We start from the raw sequence: 22,573 nt of genomic DNA on the forward strand, positions 1-22,573 counted from the left end.
TGTAAAATCGCAATCAAAATCATTGGATTTTACCCCAAAAAAAAAATATTAAATATGTTATAAATGGTATATAGTTATAAATGACTTAATTTATAAGAAATCGTAAAATCGCAATCAAAATCGATGGATTTTGCTTATTTTAGAATTTTACTATGGATTTAAGTCATTGAAGGTGAAAAAAGTCGCAAAATCCTGAATTTTAGGATTTAAGTCCGGATTTTGACAACATCTTTTAAATATTTTTCCTTAAAAAAATACTTCTAAATATTTTTTTGTACAAAAAAAGAGGGCAGAGCCCTAAATATTTAAATACTATCTACCTTTTTTTTTTTAAGGAAAATACTATCTACCTATATGTGGTAAACAAAGATATTCGTGAATAATTCCCTTAAAAATAGAACGTTTCAAATTCAAATTCAAGCGTGACTTCTATGATCACAAGCACAAATATTTTGGATTTAGGCACACTCATAGGTAATAAAGAGTAAAAGAGAAATAATTAATTTTTATTAAGACTATTGATATATTAATATTTTCTCTTTTTATTTTAATTTATTTGTTAAAACATTTGTATTTGTGCTATAGAAGTGTTTACTACCAAAATAATAGTGAAAAAAAGTAATCATAAAAATTGAACTTAATTGGATTAATTAAATAAAATGATTATTACTATTACTATATTTTTTTGAAGAACTGTTAATACACAACAGAGCACCTCATTTTTTGTGTTTTAGTGGGTTTTTATGTCGATATCACTCATTTTATGATAGTACTTAATAAACATCTTTAAACTAACACATCAAGGGAAAAAAAACTAAAGAGAAGTCACTGATAATTTTATGGGTCCTACTAACCGGTGTTCCTGGGGCACTGGTTAATCATACCATAAAAGGGAATTATTACCATAAAAGGAAACTATTTTTGACTTTATTACTCCCTCCGTCCCAAATTGTATATCACTTTAGAAAAAATATTTGTCCCAAATTATATGTCGATTTACAATACTAATGAAAAATTAATGTTATTTTTCCTATTATATCCTTAACTATTTATTGCTCTCTTCTTTCAATTCCTTCATTTATCTTTCACATATCATTTATTAAGGACAATTTTGTAAAACAACTCATAATATCTCATTCCCACACAATATTAATTACATTTCTTAATATGTGTGAAATGCTCAAAACGTCATAAATTTGGGACGGAGGGAGTATAAATTAATTACACAATTTCAATGCATTAACTACTATTCCTTCAAAAAAAATGCATTAACTACTATATAATTTCCTTTTTCATATCCTTAACCCGTGCCCCGGGACACCGGTTAGCATTTCCTCTAATTTTATATCATCACATTTCAATAATTTTTTTTTTGAAAGAACATTTTAATAAATTTTATTTATTTTATTAAATGAGATGCACAAAGAAAGAAAAGATGTTTTTATAGTCACACCCTTCTTTACAAACACCACAATTTTCTCCTCTAATAAAGTGATTATTTAGTATATCTCCGTGAGCTTAGCTCAATTGGTAGGGATATTGCATATTATATGCAGGGGCTGGGGTTCGAACCCCAGATACTCCACTTCTCCACAATTTAATTGTGTGAGCTCTAGCCACTAGGCTACTTGACAAAAAAAAAAAGTGATTATTTAGTATGGTGCTAAGTAGGTAATCCACTATTATGATGGTCTAATTATTTAGAAGTAAATTAATATAAAAACTATAGTAAATGAAAAGGTTAATACTCCGATAACTTGGAGTTTTGTTCGGTAATACTCAAAATGAAATCATTTAATGAAATTTATCATCTATATTATTTATTTTAAGTAAATTTAAATTTTAAATCAATGAAATGATTCCTATAGTTAAGGATTAAGGTTCCTTCTGACAGAGAATTGTCAACGTTAGTGGCAAAAAAATTGTAATAATATAATACGGTAAAAAAAAAATTAATTTTGAATTAGTTTGTTCTAATAAGTATGGGTGTACCTGACCAAAATTTTTGGTTACATAAATTAAAAAAATTTGGTCAAAAAAAATTTATGTCACATTGATACATAATATTTTTTATTTTTTATTTTTTATGATCCAGTCATACACGATTCTAATTCCGTATATTAAGTCCTTAACTTACATTGAATCGATATAATATGATAATTGTATTCTTTTTCTTTAGTAGATATACAACGAAATTATAAATAATTATTGAAACTTACATAAACAAATGGAGGGGTCTGACCGTCTGAGTTTAAATCTCAATCATAATTTAAATCTCAATCACAACGTTTGACCTTATAATTTTGGTATTTTTTATCTAACTTTTGGACCATTGCCTTCTTTTTATATTCCAGAGAAAACCAACAATTGAATTTACGTTGGCAATGAAAACAAGAATAGTGGAAGTGAAATATCATCTCTATTATAATTAAAAGATTTAATTTGGAAGTGAAATCAACAATTGAAATATCATTTCCAGATAAAAAAATACTATAAATAAAAGATTTAATTTGATTTGTGATAATCACACATAATTATAATCTCGCATATCAAGCCTTTAATTCACACTACCTTATATTATAAAAAAGATGAAATATCATTTCTTTTGTATCTACCCACAAAATGGAAAACCAAAATTATTCAGCGCCTGAATCATATTTGAATAAATTTATGATACCAAGGCCATCAATTGGTCAATCTTCAAGGTGTGACTATTTCAGTGATGAGCATAGTGTGATCCCATTCAAATGGGAAGAAGAACCAGGAATACCAAAAGAAGAGTCGTCGTCAACATCTTTAAAAATCGATCCACCAATCGATATTCCTCCACCACCAAAGTTGAATCTGACGCATGTACCGAAACATCCTTCAACTCAACCAAAATCGTGCTTTTTCGTTAAGCCTTGGTTCGGAAATTTTAAGGCAAAGAAGGGAAACAACGATGATAGCGATAACGATGAAGATGTAGAAGAGAGTTTTGACGATTTCAATTACATTTTTTCAGGTGAAGATTTCCCTTCTTCACAGTGTGTTTCGAAATCTTCTTCTGGATCGTCAACAACTTCATCTAAAGGATCTGTATCGAAGTCTTCAAGAGTGGTTCATTTTGCAAAAGGGGTTTATAAACGGCTATTTTAATTGTCAATTTTACTAATTACAATTGATTTACCATAGTACTAGTTCTAGGTCTTTTTTTTTTCTTGAAAAGTTTAGTACTTCGGTTGTTATTTTGTTTCGTAATTTTCTCTCTTGAATGTACATATGCGTTATGAAATTCTTGAAAAGCAATTTTGTTATTTTACTTTGTTTCACAAAATGTGGCTTGTCGTTTTCATAACCTTTCAAATAATAAATCCTACTTTGGTGCTTGATTTTGTTATTTTATCCAAATTTGTTTTATATTTCTCGCATATTCCTTCTTGTATTGCTTTTCTCTTGCAACTGATATGGTTGCTTAAGGAAATACTTATTTCCGTAAAAAAAAAGCTATATTAGAAAAGTTGTAAAATTTGTAGATAGTTATATTAGCGGCATCTGATATGAATTTGGTTTAAAGGTGTACATTATGTACATTATTATTATTATTTTAAGGAAGGTGTACATTATTATTTCTTTTAATTTTAATGAAAAAGAAAAGGATACATAAATTATTGATCATTAGAGTACAAACTCAGTTTGTAATTGTAACTTGCAAGGACAATAATATAAAGTAATGGAGTTCGGATTTCAAATTCTCCAATTTTTTACATTTAAAACATGCGAGCTCAGCCATTAAAGTTACTTAAAAAAAATTGATTAAAAATTACGAGAGTTCACCCTTTTGAATCATTTTTAGTAGGTCTCTATTAGACACAAACAACGGCAACAACATCAATTTTAGTTAATGGAAGCCCTACTGAAGAATTTTCTTTTAAAAGGGATCTGCGTCAAGAAGATCCTCTTTCTCCTTTTCTTTTTTTGCTGGTAGCCGAAGGGTGGAATGTAATGATGAAGGCTGCGGTGGATAATAATTTGTATTTGGGATATGAGGTTGGCGCTTCAAACTCTATGGTGGTGTCTCATATGCAGTTTGCGGATGATACGTTGCTTTTGGGAATTAAAAGTTGGGTCAATGTGTGAGCATTAAGAGCGGTGTTGGCTTTGTTTGCAGAGATGTCAGGTCTTAAAGTGAATTTTCATAAGAGTTTACTGGTTGGTATTAATATTGGGGATTCTTGGTTGACTGAGGCAGCATCTATTTTAAACTGTAAAGTGGGTGAAATTCCGTTCTTGTATCTTGGTCTCTCGATTGGTGGTGATCCTCGAAGGTTAGATTTTTGGGAACCTATGATGAATACTATTAAAACTAGACTGTCGGGGGTGGCATAGTCACTTTCTATCTTTTGGGGGCCGGTTGGTCTTTCTCAAGTTTGTCTTGACCTGGCTTCTTGTCTATGCTCTTTCCTTCTTCAAAGCTCTGTCAGATATAATCTCTTCCATTGAATCTATTTTTAAACAATTTTTTTGGGGAGGGAGTGAGGATAACATGAAAATTTACTGGATTGCTTGGAGCTCTATTTGTTTTACCGAAGGAGGGTGGAATGTTGGGGGTTAGACAGTTGAGGGAGTTTAATTTAGCTTTGCTAGGTAAATGGAGTTGGCGGATGTTGGTGGACAGAGGTGGGTTTTGGTATTAAGTGTTGGTGGCGAGATATGGTGAGGAGACAGGGAGGTTGGAGGTTGGGGCCGGAGTGTTTCTTCTTGGTGGAGGGAGATAGTGAAGATTAGGGATGGGGTTATTGGAAATGCAGGGGCTGGTTTGGCGAGAGGGTGTCTAAAGTTATAGGTAATGGGAAGAGTACTTTCTTTTGGTATGATAACTGGCTAGGAGATGTCCCTTTGAGTAGGAGGTTCGGCCATTTGTTTGACTTAGCGACAAACGAGTTAATTACGGTGGCGGACATGTGTGCTTTAGGTTGGGAGGTGGGGGGAGAGGCGTGGAGGTGGAGGAGAAGACTGTGGATGTAGGTCCGAGGAAACTGCATCTCATTTGTTTCTCCATTGCGAAGTGTTCGGGTTGTTAGAGTATCACATCAGGTCTTGGATTGGTGTGTCTGGAGTTGACCCTCACAATATTAGTGATCATTTCTTTCAATTTACTTATTATACAGGTCATTCAAAGGCTCATCGATCATTTCTCCAATTACTTTGACTTCTGTGTGTTTGGCTGCTCTGGAGTGAATGTAATAACATGATATTTAACAACTTAGAAACTCCTATTTTACAGCTTTTAGATCATGTTAAATTTCATTCTTTATGGTGGCTTAAGGCTAAGAATGCTACATTTGTGCACAGCTCTCAAAGATGGTGGTCGAACCCCTTAATATGTTTGGGTCTAGACTGATCTTTTTATTGTATATACTTTGTAAGACGGTTTGTCTTTTGGAGTGGTCTCTTTGATACATCTTGTACTAGGGAGCTCTCACCGCCATTATTAATATATCTCATTTTGATTTCTTAAAAAAAAAAAAAAAAACAACAACAACAGACAATACAAATTTTTGGTGTAATAATATTAAGAGCAATGCTATATATCAAGAAAGATTTTTTCAAGAAAATTTCAAGAATGATATGGCAGAATAATCACCCTTAGATTTTATCAAGAAATAGTCCTGAAATTAATGTTAACCAATAAAATCTCAGCCTGGCCGGAAATCATGGGGTGGTGGGTGTTATGTATCTTTTTTTATGAAAGATTAATAAATGAGACTGAAATCTAAAGGTGATTATTGTGCCATGTCATTCTTGAATTTTTCTTATAAAATCATTCTTGATATGTAGCATTTTCCTAATATTAATGTATATAGATAGCATCTCAGGCCAAAAAAAAAACCCTTTGTCCCTTATTATAATTTTTTATTTGTGTATGAATATTACGTAACTATCATTTGTTTATGTGTATTTAATTTAACATTTCATATTTCAAAAGAAGTTAGTTGTATTTTTTTTTAAATAGATTGAAATTGAATATATTAATCGTACCAAAAATATATTTCCAGCACAAGATGCGCTAGAAAAGATTTAAGGAGAGTTACATCGTGCATTACAAAGTCGCTAAAGAACAAGAAAAGAAAAGGGAGAAACAAGCTAAGTAACATCATATATGCAATGAAGAGGATTAAGTCTTCAAAAATGGTAATCGAAATCAAAAGTAATATATTTTGATTTCAACCACATAAAATGACTGATAGGCAAATAATATACAAATTCAATTGAACCTTCTTTGTAAAGCCACCTAAAGCATCAAATGCATGTGTCGCTCGTAAAGATAACTTTGAGACATTGTTTCAAAGCCCAACCAATTTGCCACCAAGCACTATAATTTGCGAAATTTTTTATATTTTATTTTTTGATCTAATTCTTAGAGATTATTTTTATAAAAGTGATTTTTTCATCTAATTCTTAGAGATTATTTTTATAGATTTCATAAAATAAATTAGAATCTATTATGTGTTTGCTTATAAAAATAAATATCATTCTATTTTTCTGTAAAAATATCATTTTTTTAAAAATAATTTCATTGGTTTAGAAACAACTATATAAAAGGGATATTTTATTTCAAAATTACTTCAATACTTCGACGGTAGTTACTCTCTTTTCTCTAAAAAATCTCTATGATTTTTCAGAAGCTACTCTAAAAAAAAGTATTTTTTCCCTGTTTGAAAATAGTAATTATTTTTGGTGTACATTCAAAAATTTTAAAAATGATTATTTTTTTAAAATATGATTTTTTTTCTTCATAAAAAAGTGATAACAAACAGCCTCACCAACTTTAAAAAAGGTTAATTAGTAATTCGAAAGTTAATGATAATCCTAAAAAAGAAGTCTATGATTGGTTACAAATCAAACTTAGACTTTAAATTTATTGATAGGTGAGATATATGTCTTACAAAACCTAACTTGTAAACATTCTCATCTCTAAGTGCCATGCCTATTTTTTTTAAGACTTTTTATTATTTTTTTTACATAGACAAAATCGACTAACACACATAAACGAATGAGTCAAAGTTCGAATCGATCACGACATCTGATCTAACAATTTTGACATTTTTACCTATTAAATTTGGATTTGTGTACAACATCGTGTGTATTTACTACATGGGATTATTCCTTGTCACGAGCACTAATTTAATTTAATGACTAATGAGTAATTGATGAATCAAATCACTACGAATAGGAAAGTTAATCACTACATGGGATCTTCATTTTCTTTTGTGTCAAATACCGTCATTGTTTTTTATGATAAAGGCATTCATTCTACGTCTAATATAGGAAAGTAAATCACTACGAAATTATCTTAATTACCTTCACTAAAATCACTTATATCACCGATTTCATACACTAAATGGTATAATTGCATTTTTTTTTTTGAGTTAAACGGTATAATTACATGTTACTCTTAAATCGATTTATTTTTTTTGAACAAACTAAAATGATATATATTATAAACAGGTAGATTAGTCCTAAATCTACCTGTCATACTGCATTGTTTCCCATTATTTTCTTTGAAGTTTGAACCATTAAAGTATTTTGTCATTTCTTTTATTCTCTCCGTACCATCGAGACTCAATCATATCCCTAAACTTGTCATTCATCCTTAATTATTATTACTAAGAAATATGTTTCGTTCTATTTTTGATGTACAAAATTGTCTTATGCACATTAATATGTATCTCTTGGACTTAATCATAATGTAAATCATTGACTAATCTACCTAATTATTGTGTATAATATTTATATCAAGGCTTAAATATGTATTTCATCCTTGCAATTAGGGGTTGTTTAAAAATTGATTTCTGTATTCGCTAATCCTTACAAACTAGTCTTGCAATCATTAATCATTTAAAATTTCGTTCGTTGACCAACTTAATCACTGCCACGTCACTAATTTGATGACGTGGCAATCATTGTCACACATGAAATTCCAATTTTGCCCTTGAGAAGAGGACAAAATATTGATGAAATAATTGGAAATCCAGGAGTAAAATTGGAATTTCATGCGTGGCAGTGATTGTCACGTCATCAAATTAGTGATGCGGCAGTGATTAAGTGGGAAGAGGGACAAAATTTTAAATGATTAAATAATGCAAGGGTAAATTGCCAGGATTAGCGAATACATGGACCAATTTTTAAACGACCTGTAATTGCAAGGATAAAATACATATTTAAGCCTAACATCAAATATAAAGATATCACACACTCATAGTCTTAGCGAGAGGATGTCCTACATTGAATGTGCCCCTGAAATCCTGAAAAAGCACCAAAGGAAGTCCTTTGGTGAAGTACCAGAGAGAGATATAGCACTGACGTTATCACAATACCATGCCAACTTTGTGAATCAAACAATGTAACTCTAGGGGTAGGTTTCGTAACCAACAAGATTCATACACCAAGATATTCGATTTCAACACTAGAGCGGGATAATGTGGAATGATGTTTAGATAATCAAGATAGTAAATTGTCACCGAAAAATATGCAGTAGCCTGAGGTGGATCTCCTCGTATATGACCAACCTCCTCAGTATGCATCAATGTACGAGATTAAAGATGAAGTGGATGATGGATAATAGTGTAGCTAATACTGATTTGTGTTGTTAATGTATTCAAAATGTGCCTTAGAACATGAATTATAATTTATACACTAAGTACACTGGGAGGAATTAAAATAGTGTAGATGATACTGTCCTATAATATTATACAAGATGTTAGTATATGATACTGGACAATTAAAATAATTTAGTTGAATTATAGGGGAATTTAAATTTAACACCTATGTCCAAATAACTGACATATCTCAATTTAACGTGTTATTAAAATAACGTTAAATCATATTTTTTAAGGAACGTTAAATTGTTGAAACAAAATTGGTTTGCACAATTCCACTAAAGTTTTGATGATAATAAAGTATTGAAGAGCAATTGAATATACTAATATTTGTTCAAGTGTGCATGATCAAAGTTTTGAACATGTATTAGAGTATCAGAAGCAAAGCATAAGAGAAGTTTAAAAGACTGGTAGAAAATCTGAAGAAAAGTCAACAGAAGTCAACATCTTGGATCAGAGAAAAGGACGCCTCTCAGAAGCTGAAGATTAACCTCATCAGACTTTGTGAAGATCAACCTCATCAGACTCAGAAAACCCCATCAGACTTGGAAGACCCACAAACTCAGCAGATCCTGAGAGACCCAAACTCCACGTCAGATTTGTCGTCTTTTATAGCAGTCTCTATCAAGGATATGAGCACAATTTTGTCTTCTCCTGACCACATATAGAAATAGATAAAGAACTTCAAGGACAGAGAATAAACGGATACTTCCAATTTCAGCAAAGAAATTTCGAATAGCTATTCAACAGAATTATCCATATCAGGCAATGACCAAACACCCTTGATTTGAATCTTCTCAACGATTCTTAATGCGGTGGCACTCTTCTTCAACGTCCCTAAAATCTTTGCCTATATAAGGAGATGAAGACATGAAGAAGATAAACAAGACTCTGCTATTTTATTGTGTCATTACTCTGTCAAAATAAAGCAGCGCAAAATACTTAGGAATTTCTTATCAACTTTTGTATCTTAGAAATCCTAAAGTCTTAAGAGTCTGTTCAACATTGTTCAGTTTACACTACTAACTGTATATCAAGTGTAAGAACAAATTTGTTTAATTATAAACAAAAGAAGTATTTTGCTTGTGAAACTTGAGCATCAGAAGTCTCTTTCAGTTGTGATTGAGCATTTGAAGTCTCTTTCTTGTGTGCTGAAGCAATAGAAGTCTCTTGAAGTTGTCTTTGAGCATTGGAGGTTTCTCGCAGTTGTGCTTGAGTATTAAAAGTCTTTTGTTACTGACCTAGAGCATTAGAAGTCTCTTGGAGTTGTCCTTGAGCATCAGAAGTCTCTTGCAAGTGTGCTTGAGCAGTGGAAGTCTCTTGGAAGAGTCCTTGAGCAATGGTAATCTAGTGAGATTATAGTGAAATTCCTTAAAAGTGCAAGGGGACTGGACTACTCATGTATTGTGGGAGGAACCAGTATAAATTGTGTGTGTCTACTCTTTCTATCTCTATCTCTTTTTTATCTTTGTGTTTTTGTTTTTATCCGCTACACTCAGACTCTGAACCATGAGATTCTAACCAGTATCAAACATCAAGAAAAAAGAAATCAGAAAAAATCAACATAATTCAACCTCCAATTTAGCCCTAACTAATAAGTATATCAAAAAATTTGAATTCATAAAGTTTGAAAATAATTTGTTTGAAGATGATAGTTTTTATTATGTTAAGACATAATCTAATAAAAACATTAAACTTCATACAAAAAACATTGTTTTTTATTTAATATCCAAATGTTCAAACAAGATAATTTCTACGAGCATTTTTAGAAACAAAATCACTAATAATTCCAACATTTTAACCCATTTGAGTTGGTCTGGTGGTATTCGTTTGAGATCTAGAAGTGTGCTTCTCCTTAAGATCTCAGATTCAATTCTTTTTGGTGCCAATCTGAGTGAGTTAATTTACCTTTTTCAAAAAAAAAATTCCAACATTATTAATTTAATAAAAAAAAGTTTTTTTTTTTTTTTTTATGAGAGAAAAAAGATTATTTGCATCAATATTTATTTATTTTTATTTGAGGGAACATTAATATTTGGCATCTCCCATTAAAATTTAAATATTATTTTTTGTTTTGGGTTTTTTTAGATGGTGGCCGTGATTTAAACTCTAAACCTTGCATATATTATGCATTGTCCATAGCAAAACTCACGAGGACTTGTTTCTGGTTTAATAGACCTCTGATTTTTAACCCTAGAAAGGTTCCTATCTTCGCCATGCCTCCTCCAATAGAAGCATGCAGCTCAAGGAAACCATGACTATTACCAAGATTTTGTAAAAAAAACAAAAAAAAAGTATTACCAAGACAGTATATTCAATAGTTGTTTGATTGTGGCTCACAGGAAATTGAAAGTAGATAGTCAAAACAGAAATAAAAACCACCCAAGTATATCTGTGGATTGACATGAATTTTAACTATTTTATTGAAACAGATTTAAATAAACAGTACTACTACAGTTGTCATTGAAAATTGATATGATTTAATCAGATAAATAGTCAAAGAGATTTAAATAAATAGTCATATAAAGCTAGCCAATCAAAATTTCTCAATAAATATATTTTTTTTTTGTGGAAACAATAAATATATGTTAGAAAAAAGTAGTATCCATACTAAACTAGATAGCTATTGTTTGCATATAAATAAATACTCATGCTCGTTCTATTTATAAGAGATATTTAAATTAATAACATTTAATATATTAGTTTAAAAGTTTGACTAAACACATTAATTCTTGTTAACCCAAATTTTCTCTTATAAATAGATATGAAGAAGTAAGAAATTTGACAATGAAAACCACCAGAGTCGAAGAACCATTGCAAGAATAATGACAACATCATTTAGGTGTCTTATTTCTATCATCTTGGTTACTCTTATAATCAAAGGTATTCTCTTCTCATCAAATTATATCTTTTTATTTTTATTTTTATTTTTCTCTTCTAACCTTTCACATGCTTCTATACTTCTCCAACTCCATGAATCTAGAAAAAAAATTGAAATTGTTGACCAATTTTTTTTTCTTCTAATTTTGATGTATCTATTTCTGGTTTTGTTTTTTGTTGAATCAAATTTATAGGATCCTATGGGTGTTCCTTGAATAACATCACTATTGGAACAACAAGAAGTGGGAGAGAAATAAACGATATGCCTGAATGGAACGTGGTTGTGACCAACAATTGTAACTGTGTACAAAGCCATTTAACTTTGTCTTGTGTTGGGTTCAAAACTTTAGAACCAGTTGACCCTTCAATTCTTAAGGTGGGAGATGGTGATTGCCTACTTATCAATGGCAATCCCTTGCCTGGTTTTGGAACCGTTAAATTCTCTTATGTTTGGTATCCTCCTTTTATTTTTTGGCCTAAAAGGTCTACCATAGGATCTTGTAACTAATAGAGATCGACATTATTATTGAATAATACTGTTTGTTTCGTCCTTAAATATAAGACTTTTTCATTATATTATCAAGATTTAGAGATTGATATTGTTGTTCGAAGTTTATTCCATCTGTCTCAAATTACAAGTTGTTTTGAGAAAATAATTCATCTCAAATTATAAGTCGTTTTACAATATAAATGAATTATTAACACGTTTATCTTTGTTAATATTTTATTAAAAAAGAGAATCTAATTCTACAATATCAATAAATCATTAATACGTTTACATTTGTTAATATTTTCTTATGAGAGAGAATTTAATTTATGTTCTCATAGTACTCTCTTATTGATTATTATAATCTAAAATTCAAAAATAACTTTATCAAAGAGATCACACAAATTCTCAGTAAAATATGAAGAAATTCAAAAAATTTCCATATTTTGAGACGGAGATGGTAAAAGTCATTGAAATATTGGACCCATAAAAACATCGAAATAGGAGAAAAGGAATCTAAAGCATCCTCATCTCCTCTTTTCGATCATTTTCATTTTGTAAAATTGCATTTGAAAGTTCATTTAAATATTAATTAATTAAAACGTATGACAGCACTAAGTACAATTATTGTTGATAAATGGACCTTAATTTATGTGGTTTATATTCTAAAGAAACACCGGTACTATGTTATTTGAATTATCTTGTGTCATTGTGTGGATATAGAGCAGTTAAAGGTCCTAATCATGGAGTACATTGCATACCATTGTTACTAATTTCTTCAATTTCTTTTTGTAGCCAATCAATAGTTTCTTCAGTAGTGGTTGTTGAAATTAGTTCAATATTTACTCAATAAAAGACATGCTGAAGACAATGATCAGAAACTATAATCGACCTATAGGTTGGTTTAGTGTTGTTAGTTTGAGACATCGGTCTATACTCCTTTAATGTCTTATATTTAATTTTTTCTGATGTCAATTTCAATAAATTAATTTATTTTCTTTAAAAAAAATAAACCACCAAAAACTATGTCCATATTTTAGATTTTGTTGCTGAAGTCAAATAAGCAAATAAGCTGCTAAAAAAAAAAAAACATGTATTTATTTTCGGAAGCATTGAAAAGGAGAAGAGAAGCCTTTACATTACCTACAACATTTGTATGTAGGTAAAAGTCATGCTAAAGTTGTGGCTCATATACTATAGCTGGTGTTGAATTTTATAAATAAAAAAAAATCAAATGAAAATCGTTAGATTAAATTAATTTATTCCCTCAAAAAAAAAATTAATTTACATCAAAAAGGCCCTTATTTAATTTTTAGTGCTTTCTTTATTAGGGTTGATATCCTCACTACCTACATGGAATAATTTTTTTTTGACAATCAATAAATCATATTATTTCATTCAATAAAATAGAGTTAATACAAAATGAAATCGAATCAAAGGAGTGACGAGTGTACAATTTTGACTCCCTAGCTAAGCTATGAGTGATATAATTTGTTTGTCTCCTAACAAAACTTATCTTAAAGTTTGAAAATTGTTGTAATAGAGACCTACACATGTTAATAATAGTGCCAAACTCAGATTGACTATTAGTTCTATCAAGTATGCTTTCAACCACTAGCTCACAGTCTAGTTCAATTTGCACCTTTGATAGTCACAATTGACCAAGTCAAAGAATTGCATCTCTTAGACCCACAACCTCTGACTCTGATGGGGGAGCAACACCATCATACTATTTTGTTGATGCTTTTATAAAATTACCATGGGAGTCGCGAATGCACATACCTATACCAAAGCTCCTTTGCTCCTCAAAAATGGCTGCATCAACGTTACATTTTAGATGGTTCGTGTCAGGTGGCTGCCACCGTGTTTGTTGTTGCTGCAGACGCTGTGCAGGTGCTGCTGCTGCCATTACATCAGCAGAGGCTGCTGATGTACCATTTGCTGCTTGCCATTGAGCAAGTACTTCCCTCGCTAGCTGAACCGCCATCACAGTTGGTTTTAAATCACCTTCCCACACTTTGTCGTTGCGGCGGCGCCATAACACCACAACATCATTGCCATGTCATTCCTCATGTTACTTGTCAACCTGCATAATAAGGAAAAATTACAATCCGCAAAGCTCGCGGCTGAACCTGCAACCTTCTCAATTTTCCCCCATAAACCAGCAGCTTGCCACACTTTATTTGCCTCTTCACACCCTATAAATACATGCCAATCATTCTCATAGTTCGTCTCAATGAGGACAGCTATCCGTGCATGGAACACCTTTGTCTTGAAGTCTCATCCGGGTAGGAAGAACACCTCTTAATGCCCTCCATAAAAACGCTTTTACCCTTTGCGGTAACTTCATTTTCCAGACGATATTCCACTCCCCAGGTATCCTATACTCCTCGTTATCAACAAGAGTTTCCATTGCATACCTATATGCCGACTTCACCGTGTAATGTCCTTGTTGGCTGAATTTCCATATACGCTTATCTTCTCCCTCCCTATTCAGCAACACCATTTTTGCAATTGCTTCTCTGTCATGATTATTGAACAGCCCATTAATCACATTCCAATTCCAACTTACACCATTTTGCTCCATCAAATCTGACACCTTCAGATTTTCCATTCCTTGAACTATAGCGCTTGAAACATACGAACTGCCATCTGTCCTCAACCAAGGATCTCTCCAAACTGCAATATTCTCACCATTTCCAATGCGCCACCTTTGACCGCCTCTAACTAATACCTGTGAAGCAAAGATACTTCGCCAAATATAGCTTGGGTTATGGCCTAGACGGGCCCCCAAAAAATCAGTCTTCAAAAAATATTTAGCTTAGTAGATGCGAGTAACAATAGTATCTTAGTTAGTTAAGAGTTTCCAACCTTGCTTCCCTAGCATAGCCAAGTTAAAGCCAAATAAGTGTCTAAACCCCATACCTCCGTACTCCTTTCGCATTGTGAGTTTGTCCCAAATGAGCCAATTAATCCCTCTACCTTGCCATATATTCAAACCCCACCAAAAAGAATTAATCATCCTCTGGATCTCTTCTCCCAAAGTTGTTGGTAGCAGAAAAGTGCTCATCAATTCATATTTACGATCACATATATATAATTCTCCTACCAAATTATGTCTTTCTTTCGACCGACCATAACATCATCCATAAACAATTTCACACAACATTTTTGGAATATATTTCGATTGACTTAAACCTACGCAACAAAGGTTGTACTTTGCAACAAGATTTCCTTAAATTACTAACCAACTCAAAATTGCATTACTGAGGGATTTAGATCCTCAATAATTACGACAGAATAAACCTTCAATAACTTCAAAAAAAAACCTCAATAATGTTATTGACGGAAAAACCCTCAATAATTCAGAGACTTACATAACTGACGAATAAATCCGTCAATAACAACGATAACAAACCTGCCATAATTTACTGGCGGAAATTTTCCGCCAATAATGATAATGCTGGACAGCCCACACATGCCTTTGCTTTACTAACAGATATAGTCCCGCATCATACAAATGTTCAAGGAAACCTAAGCTTCCTGAAGAAACTCTTAGAGAATTCATTTCTCATTATCCTACAATACTTGTTCTATGAACTTTGGAAAAGTTGCTCTTGCTTATGTTAACCTGATAAGCCTTTTCCTGTTCATTATCGAAGGGTATTTATATTTACTATTATGCAACAATATATTTGACAAAAAAAAACCATTTATTTTAGTACACCTTTTTTTTTTTGTTACTATAAGTAGTGAAGTAGTACTTAATTTTTTTAATTTATGTCACGATTCTTTGATATTACAAAGAATCGTAATCATATGTGTTCTGATTATAGTTTATGAAGAGTGACATCTTTAATTCCTTTTATGAAGATGAATTCGGTCCAACATAAAAGCTTAATGATGGTGTCGGAGTCTGGTTTTGATCCAAAGACATGTGTATTATGTTACAGTTCAAATTACAGTTGCATACCTTTTTTATAGGACACTTCGTGACCGTGGTCCATATCCACCAGATCAAGTTGCTAAGGAACTTGATGGTAGTTTTGCCTTTGTTATATATATATATATATATATATATATATATATATATATATATATATATATATTTGTTACTCTACCATGTTCTTTGTCAACAATTCTTCAAAATCTCAACCCATCAATGAATGATGTTTGTTTTTTATGCAGGGTTCTGACAGTGGATTGAAGCTGTACTAGGGTATTGTAGGCGATGGATCTGTTGTGATCTCGGATGATCTTAATGTTATACAAGAGGGTTGTGCTAAATCCTTTGCTCCTTTTCCAGGAGGTACTAATTTTTTTAGCCATCATTCATACCCATTTATCTTGAAAACAAAATCCCTTCAAATTGGTCAAATTACATCATTAACAACATGTGGTTTGTCCAAGTGGTAAGATACCGAGGGATTTAGATTGTTTGCAGTCACAAATCTCACACATTCACGCATCAACATATTGATATTTTTTAGATCAAGATCACAGCTTTGGATTTCAAGATCAGTATTTAGAGTTAAAAAAATTACTTATTTTCTATTTCGTCCGATCTCGATTTAACAATCATTGATGTGTTAACTGTGTGAATGTGTGAATTTACGACTAAAGCAAATCCAAATCAGAGACTCGGACACTTCAAACATGTTTTCAAAAGTTTCATTCTTAGCTCTTTTATATGAAAAAAAAAAGCAATTGTAAAAGGATTAGTCTCCTTATTGTTTTTTTTTTTGAATAATAGTCTCCTTATTGTTGTTAAACAAAAGTAAATACTTGGTATCTATAACATGTTTATAAAAACATTATGTTTTAATTTAGGCTAGTATTCCGATTGATTTTATTTTTAAAATAATAATTAAAGCACAACCCTCTAATACAAGTAATAAAAATAGTTTTAATATTGATATGATTAGTGTTTAGTATGCAATAGAGCTTGAAAATTTCTAGTTAAATTCTTGTGCAACAACTATGGTTTACTAATGTAGATTTACCCTGCGCAGCAACTATGTTTTACTATTACCATGTGTAGCAACCATGGTTACATGAATAGTTGGTTCCTAGAGGATTGTTTTAACAGGTAATTGTGTTAGCTGTGTGGAGTTTTTATGGGATCTCCTGTTGGTTGTGTTCTTAGCTTTCTGTTTGGTCTTGGGCATTACGCGAATGGGCGACAATTTTGAATTGTTCTTGCTAGATTTTGCATGTCTTGTGCAAGCTCGGTATCTAATAAATTTGTTGATTTACACAAAAATAGTTTATTTTATTAGTTTTCTGGATTGTATGAATATTATTGAAATATTTATGATTTTGTACGAAAACTCCATAAATTATATGAAATTATGATGATATGTCGTTTAATTAATTTGTGTCTTTTTAAATTTCATTTTCCTTAATTTATTTGTGTTATTTAATTTATTTCTTTAATTAAAATAAAAAGTGGGAATGGATAAATAAATAAAAAAATGTGATATACATTACTGGGGGAAATTTTCCTCAATAAAGCAAATCTGCATAATCAATACTGGCGGAATTTTCCCTCAGTAATGAAGAGGTGGTTTTGACGAAGTATTACTGGGGAATTATTCCATCAGTAACTGACGGATTTGTTCTACCAGTAATTACTGAGGGAAAATTCCGCCAGTAATATTACTGACGTTAGTATTATTGAGGGATCGTTTTCGTCAACAAATCCGCCAGTAACGTGTATTACCGAAGGATATGATACAGGATTAATTCTGCCAATAATAACCAAAATTCTTGTAGTGTTGTTTAGTACTCATCAATTCAAGGGAAGCAATGGGTATGTTTTGTTCATTCATATCATATTTGACTTTCTTTGATTTTGGCATTTGCCCTTGATCTTTCAGCTTATTCAGGATAACATCGAAATCATTTACAAAAGTAGGCATAAACAACTCATTTCAAATGGTTTTCAAACTTCCAAATCATAAGCTACGAGATGGACTTCACCATTGAACAACGGTGCTCTATTATAATCGCCCTAAAGGGGAAATGGGAAAGTTATTATTTGTAGAATATCATTATTGAACAACGCAATGAGAAGTTCATCGTTAATAAAGTCAATGCAAAACACACAACATATAATAAAACAAAAATCAATTGGATTAATCAAATTAATTTGAAGATATTGATGATCAACAAGAAATATAGAATCGCTTATTTGAAAAAGAACTTAACTTTTAAAAACTTATTTTAAGCCAAACTGAATTAACAACAAGTAAATGTAAAATGATACATAATTTATTGATTACTCTACCTCTACTAATGAACAAGTGCTACTAGCAAAAAAAATCTTATATTCATGACAATTCATGCGAGCTTTACCCATTAAGCCCGAATACCCATTTTTACATTCCGAAAATTCTTAGGGTATTCTCATGCTTTAAACTTTGTGTCTAACTTTAAATTTTCGGCAAACTTCATTCTCATTTATCGGAAGGTCGACTAAGGTTTTTATAGAATACATAAAACTAGATTAAGTGAATGCATTTCCTAATCAAAAGAAAGAAATGAGGATGATGGAAAATTTGTCATTGGACTACTTTCCGTTATTCCAAGACCTAAGAGAACATCTCACCGTTCATAGGAAATAGCACAATTAGAATAAAGTAAAGAAAAGAAAAACTATATTTAACTAAAATGCAAGTGTTCTTTGAGGTCTTTGACTTGTAATGAATATAGGCTAACTCTCACTTCGAGAGGATTTACAATGTGTTATCTTCGCTTTCCCAATTGATTTGAATTTCAATTGAGAACATATGCCTTAATCTTTTAAGTGGGTTGTTTGTGAACACTTTGTAAGCCCTTAAGCTTTGATGATAAAATAACATAATATGAGAACAACTAGGCTACTATAATGTAATGTGTGTTTAAGTGTGAAAGAAATTCTAGAAATGCATTTGTTGCACAGATATGTGAAAAAAGATGTTCATGTACCGAGTATAAGAAGTTTTACAAGCGTAAGGTAGATGATTCGGTTAAACGTGAGTGTTTGTTTCGTGTGAGAGGTTATTTGTTGCTTGCTTATTATTGGAACCTTAAAGTTGGTGATGAAAATCACAACCACGTGATGGCAGATGATTTAAAAGGTCATAAAATTATTGGAAGTCTAAACCCAAATGAAAGTAGATACCTTTCTAACTTGACAAATTCAGAGGTTCCTTAGAGGCATATACTTACCCATTTAAGGAACAGGAACAGTCGAACTTCAACTATTGTAAAGCATATGTATAACGCATGTCATTGATATAGGCAGTCTATTAGGGGTCTGAGAACAGAAATGCACCATCTCTTGAAATCATTGGTTGAGAATAGATGTGTATCGCCATAGGAAACATGTTGATTTCGATGATATTAGAGATATCTTATGGATGCATCCGAATTCCATCAAGTAGTTTAACATGTTCTCTAATGTTCCTGTGTTGGATTCGACTTATAAGATAAACAAATACCGTCTTCCGTATCCTGAGTTTTGTTGTGTCACTTCTATCGAGTTGACGTTCTCTATTGCATTTGTTTTATGATGTATGAGAAGGAAGATAACATCATTTGTGCTCTTGAGATATGTCGTGATATGTTGAATTCTAAGGATATTTCACCCAAAGTCGTTGTCACTACTTGGGACAATTCTTTGATGAATGTTGTTGATACTGTTTTCCCATAGGCTAGTTTTGTGTTGTGTCAGTATAAGGTTGGAAAAAATGTTAGAGCAAAATGTAAGACATATTGCAAAGTTAAGGATCTCAAAGGCAAGGATGGAAAAAAGATCAAACCAAAAGAAGTGGTGAAGATGGTAATGGATGCTTGAGAAGGGTGTTTGCCACAATTTAGATTATAGTATCAGAAATAAGTATTAAATATGAAAATTAAAAAATCCAAAATGTTTTAGAAAAAGACAAGAATGCATTTCTGTGGTTTTTTACCGCATTCCAACTAACAATTTTTTATAATGCAGATCCGTTTCAAAGACGATGGCTACAACATGAAGCTGCATAGCAAAGAACAATTTTGACAGTTTGTTTTGCCAAAAACGACCTGTTTGCGTCCACCTCCAAAAAAGGTCAATACAAAAGGGGCGTCAAAGAAGGATAAAATATTGCACGGTCAACAAAGAAATCACCTTCACTCTGAGAGCATGTTAACTATCGGGATCAAGATAAACATGATTCACATACTAAGTCAACAATGTTAAGTAGGAAAAGGGCACAAATAAGTAATATGTCTCTTAATCCTCCTAATCCACTTTCGGTTAAAGTCAATGTCTCACATAAAGAACAAATTGTGTCGCTCAACATGAACTTATTGAAAGTGGTGGTTGTAGCTGGTGATGGTCATTGTGGATCATGTGCAGTTGTGAGCCTATGTAACATGTATGTTGATGATTATCATATGATCCGTTATCAACTTCTAAAAGAGCTTAACGGTGAAGATTGTGAGTGTTATCGCCAATTGATTGGGTCGAATAAATGATTCAACAAGGTCTTACATACTCTGACCAGTGATAGTATTGGTCCTACTCAACCAAATAAATGGATGATCATGTTGAATATGGATTTCCTCACTATAAAGAGATACAAGCATGAGGTAGTTCTATTGTCCATCAATAAAGAGCAATCAAAAACTTTTTTCCCTCTACGTGGCACACCATTTAATCAAGTGTTTAGCACATATGGAAACAATTTTATGATGGTATATTTGAATGATAGTTGTCCAATTTCTTCCATTTTCCTGCTATGGAGACAACACCATCAAGAAGATGCATGGTTTGAAAGATATTTTGGTAGGATGATAACCTATAATGAACTAAGTCGGGTGGCGGGATATAAAGTAATAAGAGATGATAATTTGTACTTTGTTGATTGTTGAAAACCTTGATCCTGAATAGAAGGTTTATGTTCATAAGAAGGTTGGAGATGGTGTCAATAATGAAAAAGATGAATTCCATGGACTTGATGATTGTAGCATAAATATTTGGGTAGATTAGTTGAAATGTATATCGTTAACAACTGCATAATGATATTTTAATATCATTATAAGCTCATTGTCTTTTATTTTATTTTATATAATAAAAATTTATTCAATTCACAAATACATGAACAATCGTTCAGATTAAAGAATCCAAACAATGATATTTTTTAAGGAAAAAAATAGGACATGCGAGCAAGTCATAAGATTAAAAATTAATAGTCTAATAATTTAACCAATGAAGCCCAATTATGTCGGTCTTATTTTTATTTTTTTGTCTATGTCCGTCTTTCGTTACATCATATTAAAATATTGTCTTTCTGTTATTATGTTTTTAAAAATGATAAATTTTAGTTTTAGTTTTTCTGATGAGAGTTTTGATTTATTTTAATGCATATTGATAATTAATGCATATTATTTTTCTTATTTAAATATATTTTGATATTGAATTATATATGTAAGAATCGGAGTTTAAACTTCGAATTCCATACTTATTAGTCCTAAGAGGATAGTTTCTAGACACTAGACTATTTAACAAATAAAAAAAACAAAATGTACATCATTTTAATCTTTGCTTTAAGCCTAGTAAAACATTGGGTCAAAATACACTACTTATTTTCATTAAAATACACTAGACACTAGCCTAGTAATACACTACTTATTTCCATTTCCACTTCCTTCATTGCTTCTATCTTACTATCTTTGGGAATAGATTCTCAATTTTTTTCCTCTTATGTTTTATGATCTACACCATTAAAATTCGTTTTTCTTTCTTTCTAAATTCTTTCTCCTTTCTTTTAAATTGATGGTGAAGATTTCAATGGACTCTCATGTCATCACATGAGATAATTTGTCCGCTCTCTGCATTGAGGCTTTATTTGTTTCTTTAAATAAACATCAATTACTTCAAAGATGATACTCTAGAGTTGCGTGCAAAGACATGGTTTAAAAAGTAGGGTCCTGCTAACCGGTGTCTCCGGGGTACGGGTTAAGCATATCATAAAAGGAAATTATTACCATAAAAGGAAACTGTTTTTGACTTTATTATAAATTAATTACACAATTTCAATGTTTTAACTACTATATAATTTCCTTTTTCATATCCTTAACTAATGCCCCCGGAGCACCGGTTAGCATTTCCCTAAAAAATATATTATATGCAAAAATTACGGTGTAATACTTGTTACCAATTTTTTTCGAGAAATAAGGACCTTAAACAGTGACCTAAAATTATACCACATGAATATAGGGGTAGTTAAAAAATTTAACAAATCTTCACCATGCTTTTCTCCTCACCACTTGTTTGCATGAGGAAGAACACCTTCTTTACCATATATATATTGAGCAAATCAATTAATCAATCTTATACTTTCAATTAAAGACAAATTTTCAACCATGATGCCATCAAAGAAAGCAATAGCAGTGTTGCTGATATGCTTGGTGATTGCTATGGCCTCTGTTAAAAAGGCAGAAACTCTATCTGATTGTGCGAAAGAATGCATGCCTGTGTGCTTGAAAGAGAAAGGTGCTACGATCGATACATGTAGCCCAGCATGTGAGAAGTATT

At 31.6% G+C, this 22,573-nt stretch overlaps 1 protein-coding gene across 1 annotated transcript; it reads left to right on the top strand.

Annotated features, from left to right (window-relative positions):
- The first annotated feature begins 11,386 nt into the window (after positions 1-11,386).
- Positions 11,387-12,111, top strand: LOC25483215 (protein TAPETUM DETERMINANT 1). Its single transcript, XM_013611870.3, has 2 exons — positions 11,387-11,525; positions 11,717-12,111. Exons 1-2 carry the CDS (start codon positions 11,468-11,470, stop codon positions 12,028-12,030), a joined length of 372 nt encoding a protein of 123 aa, XP_013467324.1. The 5' UTR covers positions 11,387-11,467; the 3' UTR covers positions 12,031-12,111.
- Positions 12,112-22,573: the final 10,462 nt, after the last annotated feature.

The sequence above is a fragment of the Medicago truncatula genome, chromosome 1 (genome assembly GCF_003473485.1).
Source record: "Medicago truncatula cultivar Jemalong A17 chromosome 1, MtrunA17r5.0-ANR, whole genome shotgun sequence".
Taxonomy (NCBI): Eukaryota; Viridiplantae; Streptophyta; class Magnoliopsida; order Fabales; family Fabaceae; genus Medicago; species Medicago truncatula.

Bases quoted from the DNA above. Each gene is read 5' to 3' on its own strand.
- LOC25483215 (XM_013611870.3), top strand. From the start codon at position 11,468: ATGACAACATCATTTAGGTGTCTTATTTCTATCATCTTGGTTACTCTT. The intron at 11,526-11,716 runs GTATTCTCTTCT...TCAAATTTATAG, and splicing joins GGTTACTCTTATAATCAAAG to GATCCTATGGGTGTTCCTTG.